General features: G+C 38.9%; 1 protein-coding gene across 1 annotated transcript in view; it reads left to right on the forward strand.

The window, feature by feature from the left end:
* Positions 1 to 1,629: 1,629 nt before the first annotated feature.
* LOC116522425 (titin-like) overlaps positions 1,630 to 17,033 on the forward strand; it is a 309,289-nt gene continuing 293,885 nt past the window's right edge. The window contains 11 exon segments of the mRNA XM_032237329.1: positions 1,630 to 1,720; positions 6,725 to 6,928; positions 8,723 to 9,010; positions 10,593 to 10,657; positions 10,660 to 10,683; positions 10,776 to 11,020; positions 12,025 to 12,246; positions 12,248 to 12,308; positions 12,847 to 13,096; positions 14,706 to 14,842; positions 16,379 to 16,504. Coding sequence (XP_032093220.1) covers positions 1,630 to 1,720; positions 6,725 to 6,928; positions 8,723 to 9,010; positions 10,593 to 10,657; positions 10,660 to 10,683; positions 10,776 to 11,020; positions 12,025 to 12,246; positions 12,248 to 12,308; positions 12,847 to 13,096; positions 14,706 to 14,842; positions 16,379 to 16,504 — 1,713 coding nt within the window.

The following is a 17,033-nucleotide window of genomic DNA, read 5'->3' on the forward strand; positions in this document are numbered from 1 at the left end:
ATAATAGGATGTTTTCCTCATCTTTTTGTGGAAGTTGCGGGGGTGGAGGGGAAGAGGCCTGAAATACCCACAAATAGTGAATTCATCCAACAATTTGGAAGGGATGGTGTGTGGTTTAATTTTTTTTTTAGCTGGGATATTGGCTGATTAATTTTGGGTGAAGTACATAATATGCATAGATTGGGCTAACTTAACTGAAATATATTGCTGTAAAAATTTCACTACAAAATCTGGAGCCAGTAACCTTAAATAGAAGAATGACTTCATTTCGTATTATGCTTTAATAAGGCAATATATTGCCATGCTCCCTCTCCCTCTCCCCCCCTCTCTCTCCCTCTCCCTCCCTCCCTCCCTACCACAATCTATCTATATCATCTTATGCTATGATTATTCCAAACTTAAAACCATAGCAATTTTTTAAGGTGGCCAAGAAAAAATAGGCCTCACATAAATCATTGACATTACTGGAATTCTATTTTGGCTGTCATAACCCCCTTTGACTCTGTCCAATCCTATTATAAATCATAATAAATATCAAGTTAACATTTAGTACTCAGTTAATATAACAGAATAAATTGATTTGATACTGATGGGCATCCATATTAAGAAACATTTTGCAATAAAATCAGTTATTCTTGTTTGGATATATATAGATATCTTTTCGTGGTTTACAAGAGAGTGGGGACATTGTGTTAGCAACAAATATTATACTGGACAAAGTATAGTTTTACTGATTTTGTACTTTCCTGCAGTTGTTCAAACCATCAATGTCAGTTGTTATCTTATAGCCAAGCTCACATTTCAAACTTGGCCTTCTCTCCCTCTCTCCTAGATTCAACTGCCCTGCTTATACTTTTGCATTTTCTTTTCTTTTCTTCTTTTCTTTTCTTCTTTTCTTCTTTTCTTCTTTTCTTTCTTCTTTTCTTCTTTTCTTCTTTTCTTCTTTCTCTTTTTTCTTTTTCTTTTCTTCTTTCTTTTCTTTCTTTTTCTTTCTTTTCTTTTTCTTCTTCTTTTTCTTTTTCTTTTCTCTTTTCTTTTCTTTTCTTCTTTCTTCTTCTTTTCTTTTTCTCTTATTCTTTCCTGTCCTTCCTTTCCCTTTTTTTTTTTCCTTTCTTCCTCTGTAATGGCCTCTTACCAAAACCATTTTTCCACAGTAAGGGAAACTTTTCAAATAATTATTTTAAGAAAAAAAATCATTCTATTATGCTTTTATTTAGTAGGAAAAAAATAAATTCCAATTTTCAAACCATTTGGGGGTTTTTGTTGTCCAATTCCAGTTGAGAGGGGATTAAGAAGTGTTTACATATAAAGATATGGCAAATTCAACATTAAAAAGTAACCTCTTTATTGACACAGTTTTTCTGTTCTGTTGCTTGTTTGAACTATTGACAATTTGTTACGACTGTATTAATCAGTAGATGGGCAGTATAGAAAAACAATTTAATGGGTTAAATTTCTGTAAATGGCGCATTAACAAAAGCGACCCATTCAAGAGCCACAGATCTAATCTAAGTAGAACAATCCCTCTACACCACCTATTTATGTTGCTTTTTATGCTGTTGCTTTCCACAAATTGTTTTCTCACCCTCTATTTTTATGTCTATCTTTCATTCCAGAGTGCCAGCAAAAATGACAAGCAAAGCACCAACATTTACGCAGCCGTTACAAAGTGTTGTGGCACTGGAGGGTAGTGCCGCAACCTTTGAGGCTCATATTAGTGGTGAGTGTCCATGTATTTTTATGGTTATTGTTTTCCTTCCTGCGGCTGAGATCTTCAAAAATGGTTATGAGGGCAGCTTTTCTGGGGCTTTAGAAAAACTGACAGACAGATGTAGGGTAGGACTCTATTAATCAAATGTCTATAAAGATTCTCAGTTATTCAGATCATAGTTGTATCAGGCAACTACGGCAACTGGACTGATTTTTTGAGGAAAAACATTTCACTTCCTATCCTGGAAGCTTCGTCAGTTGTATATTAGAGAGGTAAAAGAAGATATAATTGCGGGAAGAGATCAATTATTGCTTCTGTATAAATTTGAAGACTGGGAAATCATCAGTACATCAGGGTAGGTCAGGGAGTATGGAGTCAATGGATGCATTTTGAACTTTGACAGTACAGTATATTATGGACACACCAAGAAAATGGCATTTACCTTGGGCATGGCCATGCTCAAAACATCTATTTACCAGAACTTAAATTGTTGCCGTTATTCCCTACTCCCCACTTAGCATTCACCTCATATTCCCCCCTTTGTATTTTGCAAATAAATCATTGGGCTACGGTCACAGCAGTGGTGGGTTTCAAATTTTTTTGGAACCTCTTCTGTAGGTGTTGCCTGCTTTGTGGGAGTGGCTTGCCAACCATGTGACCAGGTGGGAGTGGCTTGCTGGCCATGTGACCGAGTGGGAATGGCTTGGCAGTCATGTGACTGGGTGGGCGTAGCCAACTTGTAAAATGTGGTGAAACTCACTTAACAACGCTCTTGCTTAGCAACCAAAACGTTGGCTCAGAAACTCTGGCATTTGAAGCATGCAAGTCTTAAAGCTGTCAAGTTACAAGACCCTTGCACCCCTAACCCTTTAGAAAAAAAACCCCAGGGGTGTTCAAACTGACAGCTTTAAGACTTGTGGACTTCAACCCAGAATTCCTCCTCTTGCTCTTCATCTTGATGATGTGCGGACGGGCGGGGGTAGGGAGCTGGAACCGGTTCTAAACGGCACTGTAGATTTGTGGAACCTCTTCTATAGAAGAGGTTGGAACTGGCAGGAACCCATCCCTGGGTCACAGGTTTTATTTTCTAAGACTAAAATTAACATAGCCAGACCACAAATTCCAAATGGCCAATAGGTGGAAGCATGGTCATGCAGATTATTTTCCCAGCTAGCGGTTCTCTAAATATTTACAACCCAAACATGGGAGCCCTGATGGATGCCAAGTGGAAACAATGGTATCTCAGGGTGAGCTTGTGGATCACAGCAATAATGATCATGAACCATTAGGAGTTCATTTCCTGACTCTTAAATTGTAAGCTAGCATTACCTTTTGAAATGGCTCAAGCCTTGAATCTATATCAGTGGTGGGTTACAGGTGGTATGTCCCGGTATGGGCATACCGGAGCCTGCCCGGAGCACTGGGTACTGTTCTGATACAGTGCTCTGGAGGGCCCACCTGCCTGCTCGTGCTCCTTACCTGTCTTTGAAGTCTTTGGCATTTCCATGAGCACACACACAACACATACAGTGCCTGTGTGACACTCCACTGAGCAGCTGGAGCATTACGGAGGCTCACAGATGCATCGCTGGGCAGTACGACGCATGTGCACGCTGCGCACGTCCAGTGGATGCCGGGGCCCATTCCAACCGTACCAGTTGGAACAGGATCCGGAACCTACCACTGATCTATATGCAGTATATAATGTTTTCTAGCTTATATCAGAATGGTAGCAACAAACTATAGTTATTGTCGCCTAAAAGTCCTATCTCTTTCATATGTGCACCAATTTGTATGTGCTTAAAAAAAACTTTGATTGTGATGCCACTTGATTCAGAACATCCACCAACATTATATCATATGCATATTTGGATTATATGCTGACAATAGATCTATTTCACCAAGGAAAAACAATATGCATATTAACTTGGCTGCTGTAATGATACAATGAACAATGAGCAGAATTTAAGTAATGAAGAATCAAGGCAGGGCTCGCTTCCTCTAAAAAGGTCTCTGGTATAGACCTTACTTTGAAATCCCAGCTGTTTGGCTTTGTTCTCTGAATCATATTAACTTCAATTATTTATTCTGAGCTGGAAATTATAAGATATCAGAGAAAGGGTAATACTCATTAGCCATGCTCCACATGCTGCAGTTGCAGAAGCAAATTTAGCCTATCACTAACTTCAAAAGATATATAGATATACAGTATATATTATAAAAAGAATCAATTGCCCAGGTTTTATCCAAGGGTTAGTTCAGAATTTGAAATGATAATTGGAATCAATATTTGCCAATCAAAGCTTTCATATTCAAATATGATGATCACTTAAAATCCCAAGAGTTATTTCAGTGAATGGGATTTACTTCCCTACTTTTGATTTCTCCTTTGATTTCTCTCCGTCAGGAAAAGAAAATAAAGGACGTTGTGAGAATTAAGTAGGAAAATGGCTACCGTACTTAATAGGGGACAAATAAACATGTGTCCTAGGCTTCTCAGATTCTTGAGATAGGCCTTGTATGTACTTCAACATGCCAAGCCTTTCTGCAATTTGGCATATGTCTAAGTCGCCTTTGTGTGCAGATATTTTTTCCCAATTGAATGATGTCCACAACCATAATTCAGAACAACTGAAGGTTCAACAACAATTAAGTAGAGGGAATACATGAGGTGTGTGCATGCATATGCATGCACACACATACACATGGACATAGACACTCTTCATGTATGCACTTGTGAAGTTTAAACCAGATCCTTCTGCTTTTCTATATTATTTGAGTAGTTTTGTATTTAAAACATCTGTATGGGTCCTCTATCTGTTATGGTCATGACTATTTGACGTTATTGGGGTGGGTGCCTGAAAGTTTTAATTGACCGAAATGTTGTGGCTTAAAATAACTTAATGTTATATGCTCCAATTGTACTTTTTATGTAAGTTTTCTTTTCATGTCGTTACAGCACTTTGGGAGTAGATTATTGAAAAGCACTTTTTAAACATACCAATATTGATATTGACCCTAAAACTTTCTAGAACATGCCACTGAAATTAGTCCATACTATTGTTAAATTGTGTACTGCTAGAAAGTGACAATATTTACCTAATAGAAAGAGGACCATAAATTAATACTGACACCCCGCTACCCAGAAGATTTCATAGGAAATATAATCTGTTTCTATCATTAGATTTTAGACAAAATATAAGGCAGCCTCTGTCATTCTTTAAATTTTCTAAACATAATATTTTGTTTTATTTCTTCCTTTTTTTATAAAACATTGATAAATTCCACAGAACTTTGCATCAAATATGTGTCAATCCTCCCCATTCACATGGCAATCATGGTTTCCAAGTAGTGTCTCTCTCCATTGACTGCTGTTTTTTGACAAGTCTTTATTCTGAGAGAAGAAAAAGTTAGCAAGGGAAATAATTGAATATAGAAGTATGGAACTGAGAATATAAGTGAGCAATCAGACAGGAAAAAAATTAAGTTGTTTCTTTCTCTATTTGGTTCATTTCCCCATCTTAAACAACCTTGAGATCAGTGTTCCTCAACCTTGGCATCTTTAAGATGCGTAGCCTTAAATGCTTAGATTCTAGCACTCTACTTTGCTATTGTGCTAATTGCTATTGCCGTAGCACTCTTAGACTCTTAGCACTCTATTGCTAGAGTGGAGTAATCATGCTTCAGATTTTTCATCCAACCATACTCTTCCTTGTATCTCTCAAAGTAAAATCCCTCTACCACATTCCCTGGGCTTCATTGAACAGTGATCTTAGTAGACAAGTGTTGGGTTTCAAAAATTTTTGGAACCTCTTCTGTAGGTGTGACCTGCTTTCCGGGTCCACTGGTGGAACCTCTTCTAACTGGTTCGGTAGATTTGACGAACCACTTCTACCGAACTGGTGCGAACCGGTAGGAACCTACCTCTGGTGGTAATACTTGCCTTACATTACAGCGAGGTTCAATTTCTGAAACTGTGATTGCATTTGTTCATAATTCTAAAACATAGTCAGTAGGGTCACATATCATTACCAAAAGCAAACCAAGTACAGTTCAGCATGATGTGTGAAGTAGTACTGAGTCTCTCTTGCTTTGCTTTTCAACCCAACCTTTCAACCATTGCAATCTTATGGCAACTCTAACTCATATTACACAAGGTTAAAATCTCTTGTTCCCCCAAGTTACTCATTATGTTGGACAGATTTGACAATGATTCAGCGCTTGGTTATTATAATGCACCAAAACTCTATGAACATTTTTCTCTTGAAATCTGACCTCCTAAATCACAAAAAGTATATCTTTTATCATTCTGCCTACATATCTTTCCTTCACAAGCATCGGGCATTTAAATATATATTTTCTCCAGTAATACCATCTAAGAATATAAATACTTCTTTTATCAGATATTCAGAGGAAAGAGCAGCAAACTATATCCTGAAGAAAGCAGATCTGAATATTACACAAGAATAGAATAGAATAGAATAGAATAGATAGAATAGAATAGAATAGATAGAATAGAATAGAATAGAATAGAATAGAATAGAATAGAATAGAATAGAATGGGATGGGATGGATGAGTAGAGTAGACTGAAGTGGAGTGGAATGGAATGGAATGGAATGAGTAGAGTAGAGTAGAGTAGAGTAGAGTAGAGAATAGAATAGAATAGAATAGAATAGAATAGATAGAATAGAATAGAATAGGATACTTTATTTGACCAAGAAATTTGTCTCTGGTGCATACATTCTCAGTGTATATGCAAAACAACAGAATAATGATAATAAACCAACCAAATATAAAATAAATTGAGCCTTATTCTATTTTGTGGAGTTGGTTGCAGTAAGTATAGAGTTTCCCCAGTGCAAGCCATTTCTTTCATTTTATCTCAATTACTGAAAACCTTGATTCAGCCCTTAGCAACTATAACATATACACTAGGAAAAACTGGTGGTATTTTAGGACTGATGCCAATTGGACTTTATGAGTATTTACTTTTACTTACTCTCCTTCTCAAGGTTTCCCAGTTCCTGAGGTGAGCTGGTATCGGGATGGCCAGGTTATTTCTACTGCAACTCTGCCTGGTGCGCAGATCTCATTTAGCGATGGCCGCGCTAAACTTGTGATCCCTGCCGTGACCGCAGATATCAGTGGAAGATATACCCTACAAGCCACCAATGGATCTGGACAAGCCACAAGTACTGCAGAACTACTTGTCACTGGTAGGTTGTAGCTATGGAACCAGTTGCAGTTGGCACTTTCAATCTTTCATCATAAAACTGGTGAATAGACTCTACAAAGATGGAGATTAAATTGATAAAATGTATTAAGAGATCACATTAAACAAGGTTCTCCCCTTCAAAAAATTTTGTGACTTAGCAAATATGGTTACTTATTAGGTTTTTAAAAATCTAGCATACCCCTCAATATTAGCATTTAATTGCAAATAATGCCAGTAAATAAATGGTAAATATGAAGACTGCCTTATATGTATTTCTATAAACAATCAAACTTATATGTCCACATTCTGCTTTATGTTTATGTTTATTTTATTTATTTCGTAGGGTCCAACAACCCAGATCTTGCCTCTGGCTACCTCTTGCTATTTCAATAAAAGTGTCGTTTTAACATTTAGAAAACCTTACCTCTGTGTGCCTTTTTAAAATTCTGCCCCATATTTCAGAATTATAGGAATGGAATGGAATGGAATTTTATTATTTATATGCCGCCCTTCTCCGGGAGGACTCAGGGCGGCGAACAATTCAAAAGGGAAAAAAGGGGAACATAAAAAACGAAATACAAATAATAAAAATAAGCAACAGCCGCACAACCATACATGTCGAGGGGGAGGAAACTCATCACCCCCAGGCCTGCCAGCAAAGCCAGGTTTTGACGGCTTTTCGGAAGGCCTGGAGAGAGGTGAGGGTCCGAATCCCTGCAGGGAGTTCATTCCAGAGGGCCGGAGCTGCCACAGAGAAGGCCCTCCTCCGGGTAATAGCCAGATGGCATTGGCTGGTAGATGGAACCCGGAGGAGGCCAACCCTGTGAGATCTAATGGGTCTGTGGGAGGTAATTGGCAGCAGGCGGTCTCTCAAGGCAACTTACATATGTTTAAGTTTAAGTTTTATTTATATGCCGCCCTATTCCCTAAAAGGGACTCAGGGCAGCGAACAACTTAAACGGGAAGGGGAAACATACAAGTACAAAATACACATATTAAAATGACCAACAACCACACCTGTCGAGAGGGGAAGGGAGTCATCAACCCCAGGCCTGCCGACACAGCCAGGTTTTAACGGCTTTTCGGAAAGCAGGGAGAGAGGTGAGGGTCCGAATGTCCGCAGGGAGTTCGTTCCAAAGGGCCGGAGCTGCAACAGAGAGCCCTCCCCCGGGTCGTAGCCAGGTGGCATTGGCTGGTAGATGGAACCGGAGGAGGCCGGCCCTGTGCGATCTAATGGGTCTTTGGGAGGTAATTGGCTCCAGAGAGTTTTGGATTCAGCCTCTCTGCCAATTGAAATCCTCTGTCAATTTGCAGAGGCAGAGTTTGCAACACTTGGGTCATTGTTTCAAGGATATTTCCTTACCAGATTCCTTACCTTCAACAGAAGCAAAGTTTCTAATATACTTGAAAAGTTCTTTAAAAAATCAGCGAGATATCAGAAATCTATCTGCCTTGCAAGTAGCCCATGTTTAACTGTATAACACAGTCGAACATCACTAACTGACCACAAGAAATGTTTAAGACATTTTGTATTATGTTTAAAATGATTTTTTTATATCATAAAACATTTTATAAAACTTGCCAAATTCCAGTACTATGGTAGTCATGGATCCCAGGCCTATCTGTTTGTCAGCCTATCTGAGGTATCTTGGTTCAAAAGGTTTTGTCCTATGATGCACCATTTAGCCCAGTTAAATCTTACAGACACAAGAACTTTAGTAGGAAGGAGAGCTATGATATTCCTTATGTTTGTTCTTGCTTATACAACCTCCTCCTTTTCCGCCTCCTCTCCCAGCTGAAACAGCGCCACCCAACTTTTCACAACGACTACAGAGCATGACTACTCGACAAGGAAGTCAAGTTCGACTTGACGTGAGAGTGACTGGAATCCCTACACCTGTGGTGAAGTTCTATCGGGATGGAGCAGAAATTCAAAGCTCCCCCGATTTTCAAATTTTACATGAAGGAGACCTCTACAGTTTAATAATTGCAGAAGCTTACCCAGAAGACTCCGGAACCTATTCAGTGAATGCCACTAATAGCGTGGGACGAGCTACTTCAACAGCCGAACTGCTCATTCAAGGTAAAGACTAGTCTTTAGATAGTCAACCAAGAATGTTTGTCTCTTTTCAAAACTTTATTCCATCATCAAGGCAGCAAACTTCACAATGATTGCTCTTCTGTCAACAAATCCATCAATTCCATTTCTCTCAGGTGATTTTAATGTGGCTGTAAAATTTCACCCTGGACACCAGCTGATCATAAATACTTCAGCGTGACAAAAGATAAGATTGTTTTCAGAAGCAACAGCAACAAATGTTCGCTTCTTTTCCTCCCCTGTTAATACAAGAAAAACAAGTAGGCTAACTTATTGCTAGCGTGAGGCACAGTGTTTATATTTGTAATTGTTTTACATTGTATTAATCTAAAATCCAGTAAATCAACTGAATTTTTCACTCCAGGGTTTCTTGTGCTGGATGTCGTAGTCTCAGAGCAACTGTTTAAGCATATACTGCAGTTGCAGGCCTGTGAAGGAGCAAAAATCCAGGCCTCACAGTACTGTATTGACGTGCACACAGTAAAAGAAAAAAAAAACATGGACCTAAATCTATATAGGTTAGATTTACACATCACACTAAGTAATAATGTCATTTTTGTTTTATTTATTTAAGGCAAAATCATTTCTGACATAAAGTGTGAATTCAGCTATTGGGATTAATGAACCTTGATTTGTGAATTCACATTGGACTGCCATTTGTTAGAAATCCTGCTTGGGGGGTTGGACTAGATGACCTACAAGGTCCCTTCCAACTCTGTTAATCTGCAATTATGACAGAACGTGGTTATGGTGGTTTATGTAACAAGCCAGGGCTAATGCAATGGCTTAATGTGATGTTCAATGATCCCAAATACTTTGGAAGTTGTGTTTTCCTAGTCGTCATTCCAGCCCTCATTAGGCATTTAGATATCCCAGTGGGAAGGACTGAAGTAGAAAAGAAATACACAAATGTATCAGTGTCCCACTCTACCTGCTCCTAAGGCTAAATCATTAGGTGGTTACCTGGCTAAAATCCAAAACGTATTACAAGAATATCTAACTTACAAAGCTTTCCTGTGCCCAGAAAACCTGATGAAAAAAGGGATAATTTTTATGGGCATGCTTATTGTACCCTTTTGAATGTTCACTCTGTTAAGTATGAAGGAACAAAAGATGATGGCTGTTTGGCCATCCATTGGTTACTTGGTTTTATACCTTATATTTCATAAGGAAATACCTTCCGAGAGTTTTGCTTAGGCTCCCTTATCTAGGCATTGTCCCCATTAAATGCAGTGGGTTTTTTTTTCTAAATAGACTTAGACTTGACTATTCTGCATTATATTCTTAGTATAGTATGAAGAGGCTAATTTGAAATGAATTGCTCTCTTTATTAATCTGCGCCTGAGAGAGTTAATTTATTCAGTTATTTATTTATTTTTCCTTATGGTGTTTTTCTATAAATGGGTAACGTCTCTTTCAAGTTGAGCAAAGCTGCTGGGAAATTTGTGGCTAAATCTGCACAGCTCTCTTGGCAATTCTATACATGAACCCATAAATAACTGGAACCACAAATATACTTCTCTCCTCTCCTCCCAGAACCAATTCTAATGACTCTCTTTTCTCTAAGGCGATGAAGAAGCCGTTCCCGCTAAAAAGACAAAGACGATTGTTTCGACTGCTCAGATTACACAAACACACGACAAACCCGAACTGAAAAGGTTGGTAATTTGTCAAATGGTGTTACCAACCACTTCAAAGGCTGGGGGTTTTAACTGGATTTTCATGAGTATTCTTGATCTTTACTTTGCAGAAGATTGAAGCTCACTTTGATGCCAGAACACTTGCAACTGCTGAGATGATTATAGAAAGTGCCACTGGGCAGCAGCTGCCCCACAAGGCAGCCCCACGGATGCTTCCTCACCCACCTTCTAAATCACCGACTCCGCCAATCATTGCAGCCAAAGTACAGATGGCACGCCAGCAATCACCATCCCCAATCAGACAGTCCCCATCTCCTGTACGACATGTGAGAGGTCCAACACCATCTCCAGTCAGGTAAACCACTCACATGTAAAATTTGGCCCAGGTCAGGAAAAAGTAAAGGGTGGCCCTGCGGTTCTCAGAATTCCTCATTGTTATTAATTATAGTTGCGGTAGCTGATGAGAATTAAAATTCAAGAACATCTGGAGAATCCCACTGTGCCTTTCCCAAGGCAAACATTGATCTTTAAGCAGTGCAGCAAAATATTTGCAGCCAACACTGCTATTATACATTCCTGTGAGTTATCTACAGTTACGTAACTGAATATCCATTGGAAAGAAGTTTCATAAATTTCATATGTTTCCCACTTCAAACTGAGAATAAACAGCTGTCAATTTCCATCTGAAGTTCCCATTACTAAAGAAATAAAGATGCCACCTTGTGATGACCCTGAGGGAAATAATGACCTCAAATCTGAACATGAATCCAGTGGAAATAACAGCCCGAAGAAGTACAGAAAAGCCTTAAAATTTGATGTAGTGGAAAAATTGGGCTCCAGGCCTAATCATTGAGTTCAAAGAAAACAGAAAAGCCTGGCTGCCTGTTTGTGGTGCCAACTAAACCCAATGTGGCAGACAGTTTGTTCTGAGAAGAAATTGATGTACAATACACCTAGCCTTCTTCACTGGTTGTTTGAGATTTCCAACATTCTGTGGATGCAGTGTTCTCTTTATCTCTGTTGCTCTGGTAGTATTTTCAGCTCTTATCTGGTTGAGGGAAAAGCCTGTTGAAATCATGCTTTCCTTGAAAAAAAGAAATTGGTATCTGTCATCTACTGCAAGGAAGAGAGGGGCTAATGCATCTTTGGGGATAATTAAAATACAGCTGTTCCACCCCCACCCCACCCCCAAAAGGGAAAAAAAAAAGGAAAAACAAAAGAAAAGAACTTTTGATGGAATTGGGTATTCTGAAGGGTTACCGGTGGGCCTAGTTTTTCCACCTTCCCACAATCACTTTGATGAGCTGTTCTTCACGTAGCATCAATATAAATTCTTTTTTGTTGTTGTTGTTGTAACAGATCGGTGTCTCCTGCTGGAGTTACAAGGCTCTCAGTCTCTACGGCGCCATCAGGCTGTGAGATCACCACTCTTGGTCCGGGAAAAACACAGGCCGCAGCAGCAATGGGGACTGAGGTGCTTCCTCCTTGGAAACAGGAAGGCTACGTAGCCACTTCAGAAACCAGAATGAAAGACACAGGTAACTCGAGCACCACCCAGATGAGGACTGAAGAAGATGGGAAGGAGATACGGAGTGCATGAACAGGTTGCTATCAGCGGAGCTGCTGCGGCAGAAGCCACATTGGCAATTGGTGCTGCCGCGCTACAGAGGTTGAGAGACTTGCCAAAAAAAATACTGTGCAAGGAGTAGAGGGTTTTTCTCAAAGCAATGTGATTTTGAACAGAATCGGTCTGATTAGGAGAAATTAGGGCCTCTGTTGTTGTTATTTGCCATGCCGGTATTTAGGCCAGGGTTTGGCAACATTTTTTTTAATAAATGGCCCAGATCCTTCCTCCTCTGCCTCCACAGAGTCTGTCTGGCAGATGTGCAGGCCAAGAACACGGCAGCCTTATGGTGCTGGCCACCAACAAAAGAGGTGCTAATTAGGCTACTGCCATGTCCAGTACACCATGACCTTTCCCTGCTCCATTACCCTCACTTAAGATCTTGGATGAAGTTCGGCCCTAGCAATCTGCTACCTGACTAATCCATTCTTAGCTCAGAAGCCATATTAAAAAAAAAAACAGAACCGGGCTAGTATTGGCCCCTGGGCTGCAATATGCCGACCCCTATTTGGACAGTGTGGTGCTATAATTTGTCACAGGACAATCTGGCAAAGCAGATGCTTGTTTGCACCTATGCTCATGTTGCTGATGCTGTAGGCCAATGAGCTGTCTTTTCATGCTTCATTTGGATTTCTTTTATCCTGGCAGGACATGACAAAACAGCAGCTGTTGCTACGGTTGTTGCAGCTGTTGACATGGCCAGAGTGAGAGAACCTCTTCCAAGTGCTGTAGAGCAGATGGCTAAAAGGACAGCCACAACCGCAGTACACATTCCGCATGTCCAGGAGCAGGTAGATATAAACCAAAGTGACAATAAATAACACTCTCCCCTTGTTTTCCATTAATACTGCCAAAGTAGGCATTTGCAGAAAATGAACAACTATTGGTCAATATTGTAAGTGAGCATGTTATAATGATACCAAATCCACCAGTGTTAATGTTAAGAATTGGTTAGCAATTTAAAAATAGGCTTTGAACCAATTAAATAACCTTGATGAAAAACATAATCATATTAATTAATCAGAAGTTGTGAAGGCTCCAATACTGGAGGTTTTAAAGAAGAGATTGTACAACCATTTGTCTGAAGTGGTGTAGGATTTCCTGCCTGAGCAGGGGGTTGGACTAGAAGATCTCCAAGGTCCCTTCCAACTCTGTTATTCCATTCCATTCCTTTCATTAATCCATTTGTCAGTTTTTTTCCTGAAAGTTCATTTATTTTTTCCACCTTTCTGAGCTTAAACTAACTTTTATCCCCAAATATATTTATCTTCAGTTGCTTTTATATTTTGTATACTTTTTTACAGGTTGATGAAATTAAATGTTATAGCTTTCTTTTTTTTTTCATTAAAATATAGGTTAAAAAAGAAGCTGGCATAGTAATTACCGCTACTGCTGAAAAAACCAGAGAGCAAGAAATGATATTGAGACACAGAGAAGCGTTACACAAAACAAGAACAAATGCAGATTACTGAGGAAAAGGTGAATAGCCAATTTAGTTTCATCAGCAAGCTTCATTTCCACAGTACACTATCAGTGAATAGGAGGGAATTCGCCCCCCTCCTCTCCTCATAACAAATGCGATGATAGTCAACATGCTGAATAGCCATGAGACGTTATTTATTTTTGGTCCCATATTTATTATTTTACAAATATCTCAAGATGGCAAACTTATCCAACGCACCTTCCTCCTCCTGTTTCCCCCGTACAACAATGCTGTGAGGTGGTTGGGAGAGATCCTGAGTGACAGTGACTAGCCCAAGGATACCTCACCAGTGTCCCTGCCCAAGAAGGGACTAGAACTCACAGTCTCCCACTTTCTAGCCTAGTGAATTGAATTGAATTTCCTTTATTTGTATGCCGCCCTTTTCCTGGGGGGACTCAGGGCGGCTCACAATTCAAAAAGGGAGGGGGGGAAAGGACAATAGTATTCCAATATGGAAACAATACAACATATTAAAAAGGAGGCACAACAGTCACACAATTCGGGTGGGGTTGGAATCTTAACTCCAGGCCACCGGGACAGCCAGATCTTCAAAGCAGCGCGGAAGGATTGGAGGGTGGTGAGAGTCCGAATCTCCACGGGGAGTTCGTTCCAGAGGGGTCGGAGCAGCCACCGAGAAGGCTCTCCTCCGGGTAGTTGCCAGTTTGCACTGGCTAGTAGATGGAATTCGAGGAGGCCTAATCGTAGATGGAATTCGGAGGAGGTCTAGTGGTTAAGGTTAGTGCCTTAACCACTAGACCAAACTGACTCTCTTATGTTGCTGAAGCTTATTTATTTGAAGCCTACACCAGACCTTGCCCGTGTGCTGATTAATGTTCACCTCATGTACAATGCATTTTGAGAAATATTGTTGTTGTCGTTGTTTGTTTAGATTCAGTCCATTAATACACTCTGTTTCCTCTGCCATAAAATTAGATAAGAAAGAAGCAGTGAAAGTTCCTGTACCCAGGGTAATAATTGCTGCTGACACAATTAAAGAACAAGAACTGATTTCAAGAGCTAGAGAAGAAATTCCTACAAGAAAGGAAGAAATTCACATTACTCATGAAAAGGTAAATATCAGTTGTATGTTGGTGGGGGGACCCCTTCCTCTTTTTAGTTATAAAATGTATTAGCACTATTAAATAAGCATCAATTTCTGCTTTGTTTCTTATGCATTAAAGAATTCCTCTTTAGAAATGATATCTCTAACTTTGTACTGTCTATGATTGTAATAAAGATTTGACTTGACTTGACATTCCTCTAGCTTGACATTTTCCATACCGGTATATCCCAATATATTTAGTCATTTCTGACAGTCTCGCTAAATCAGGTATCTACATTAAATATGACTAATTATATTGGCCAATTTAGTAAAGAAAAGTTTTGATCTTAGAAACCCAAAAATTCTAGAACTAGGTGAAGGCAACAATAGTACCCTAGTTTCTTAAACAATTTTTTGAATGGAAAAAAATGCTTTTGAAATTGTGGGATATTCCAAAAATTGTACACAAACCATGAAGCAACAACTTAGTAACTCCTGGGATTTTGCTTTGTTCAAAACAAATCTAATTGTGTATGGTGCAATATGGTGGGGTAAACCGCTTAGAGGGGGCTATAAAACACAATAAAGTGGTATATAAATCTAAGTGTTTAGTTTAAATTTTGTTAAGTCTATTTAGTCTAAGTCTAAATTGTTCAAGAAAATGCAGCCCAAATTTATTTCTCTGGTGGTAAATGCTTTGACATCACTTACTTAAATAACAAACTTAGAAGTCAACATGGGCCTAACTGAGAAAGAAAAGAAAAATATTCAGCAATTTTGGGACACTTCTGAAGAAACACTTTCTTTTCCACAAATAAAATAAAATCATGGGGTAAATATTTCCCCACCACAGTTTTGACATTCAGCATGTGCAGCATGCCTTAAATAGTGCATGTCAGCTGCCAGGAGTATGGGATACAAAAAAAAAAGTTTTGGACAGGTTTCTGGGAGCTTTGAATGATATAAGGACACATGGAAACAATATTTTCAGGGTATTTTGCTAATCAAAAATGAGATTTCTGTTCATTTATTTGCCATCAGTTTATACACTGGAACTATTAGGGAGAGCTGTCTTCACCCACTTTCTATCATACAAACTCTCTGAACTGAATTGTCTCTTGTTCTTCTGGAATGCCTTCCTGCCCTCCTAGGAAAGTGGACCGCATTCCATGATAACAACGATACAAATACTTATCTACAAAGCATGAAGTTTGTGATGTTGTTTGCTTAGTCAAGCCACCCATTATGACTCCAGATGCAAACCAATTTAATACAGCAGGTTGAACATTGTTAAAAATTATCCTGAATGAATGAAATGAAACAAGACGAAATAAAATAAATATAAATAAATATAAATATTCCAATTCTAGAATTGCAATTCTCAATGGGATCGCAATCCAGGATGGAGTTCAGTAGACTTATTTATTGTAATACCTAGCTGTCTGCAGAACAATGGCCATGTGCTGTTTAAAGTTAACTCTGTTATTGAAAATATATTAATTTTTAGAGAAGTTGGGAAGACAATCTGATAACTGGAATCCTTTCTTTGCTGTCACATGATTAGATAAGAAAAGTTCCTGTGCCCAAGGTAATAATTGCTCCTGAATTACTTAAGCAACAAGAACAGATTTCAAGAGCTAGAGAAGAAATATCGACCAGAAGGGAAGAAATGCACATCACTCATGAAAAGGTGAATATTATCCATTTTGCACAATTTTCTTTCTGCTCAGTTGCAAACTTTATTTTCACATTTCTTTTTCTTTTCCTTCATTTTCTTGGGACTCCGTGCAGTAGCAACTTTGCTCCCTTTTATAAAAGTTCTCTTCATTTAGTTAAAACAAAGCATCAATTTAATCCTAATTAACATTCCATTGATTCATTCCAAAAACTTACATAGCCACCTCAAAGGAATCCTTCAAAGTTAAAAGGTTTAAGGAAAAATGTGAAATAATCCAGTGCCTTCCATCTAGAAATTTTATGGATTGTATCTTCTTTATTAAGATACTCGTGGTTTCAATGCTTATTGGTGGTTTCAGTCTGATTGTTATTGCATATATCAAGGAGAAGAGGGGGGGGGGGCGGGATTTCAGTATTCAAATTATCCACTGAAATTCAGTAACTATTTTTGCTCATTTTTAAAATCTCCACTGGATTCATTGCTCTCTCTGGATCTTTTTCCAATGGGGTCAATGAGAAGAAGTTTCAAAAGGACATAATTA

The sequence above is a fragment of the Thamnophis elegans genome, chromosome 1, assembly GCF_009769535.1.
Source record: "Thamnophis elegans isolate rThaEle1 chromosome 1, rThaEle1.pri, whole genome shotgun sequence".
Lineage (NCBI taxonomy): Eukaryota > Metazoa > Chordata > Lepidosauria > Squamata > Colubridae > Thamnophis > Thamnophis elegans.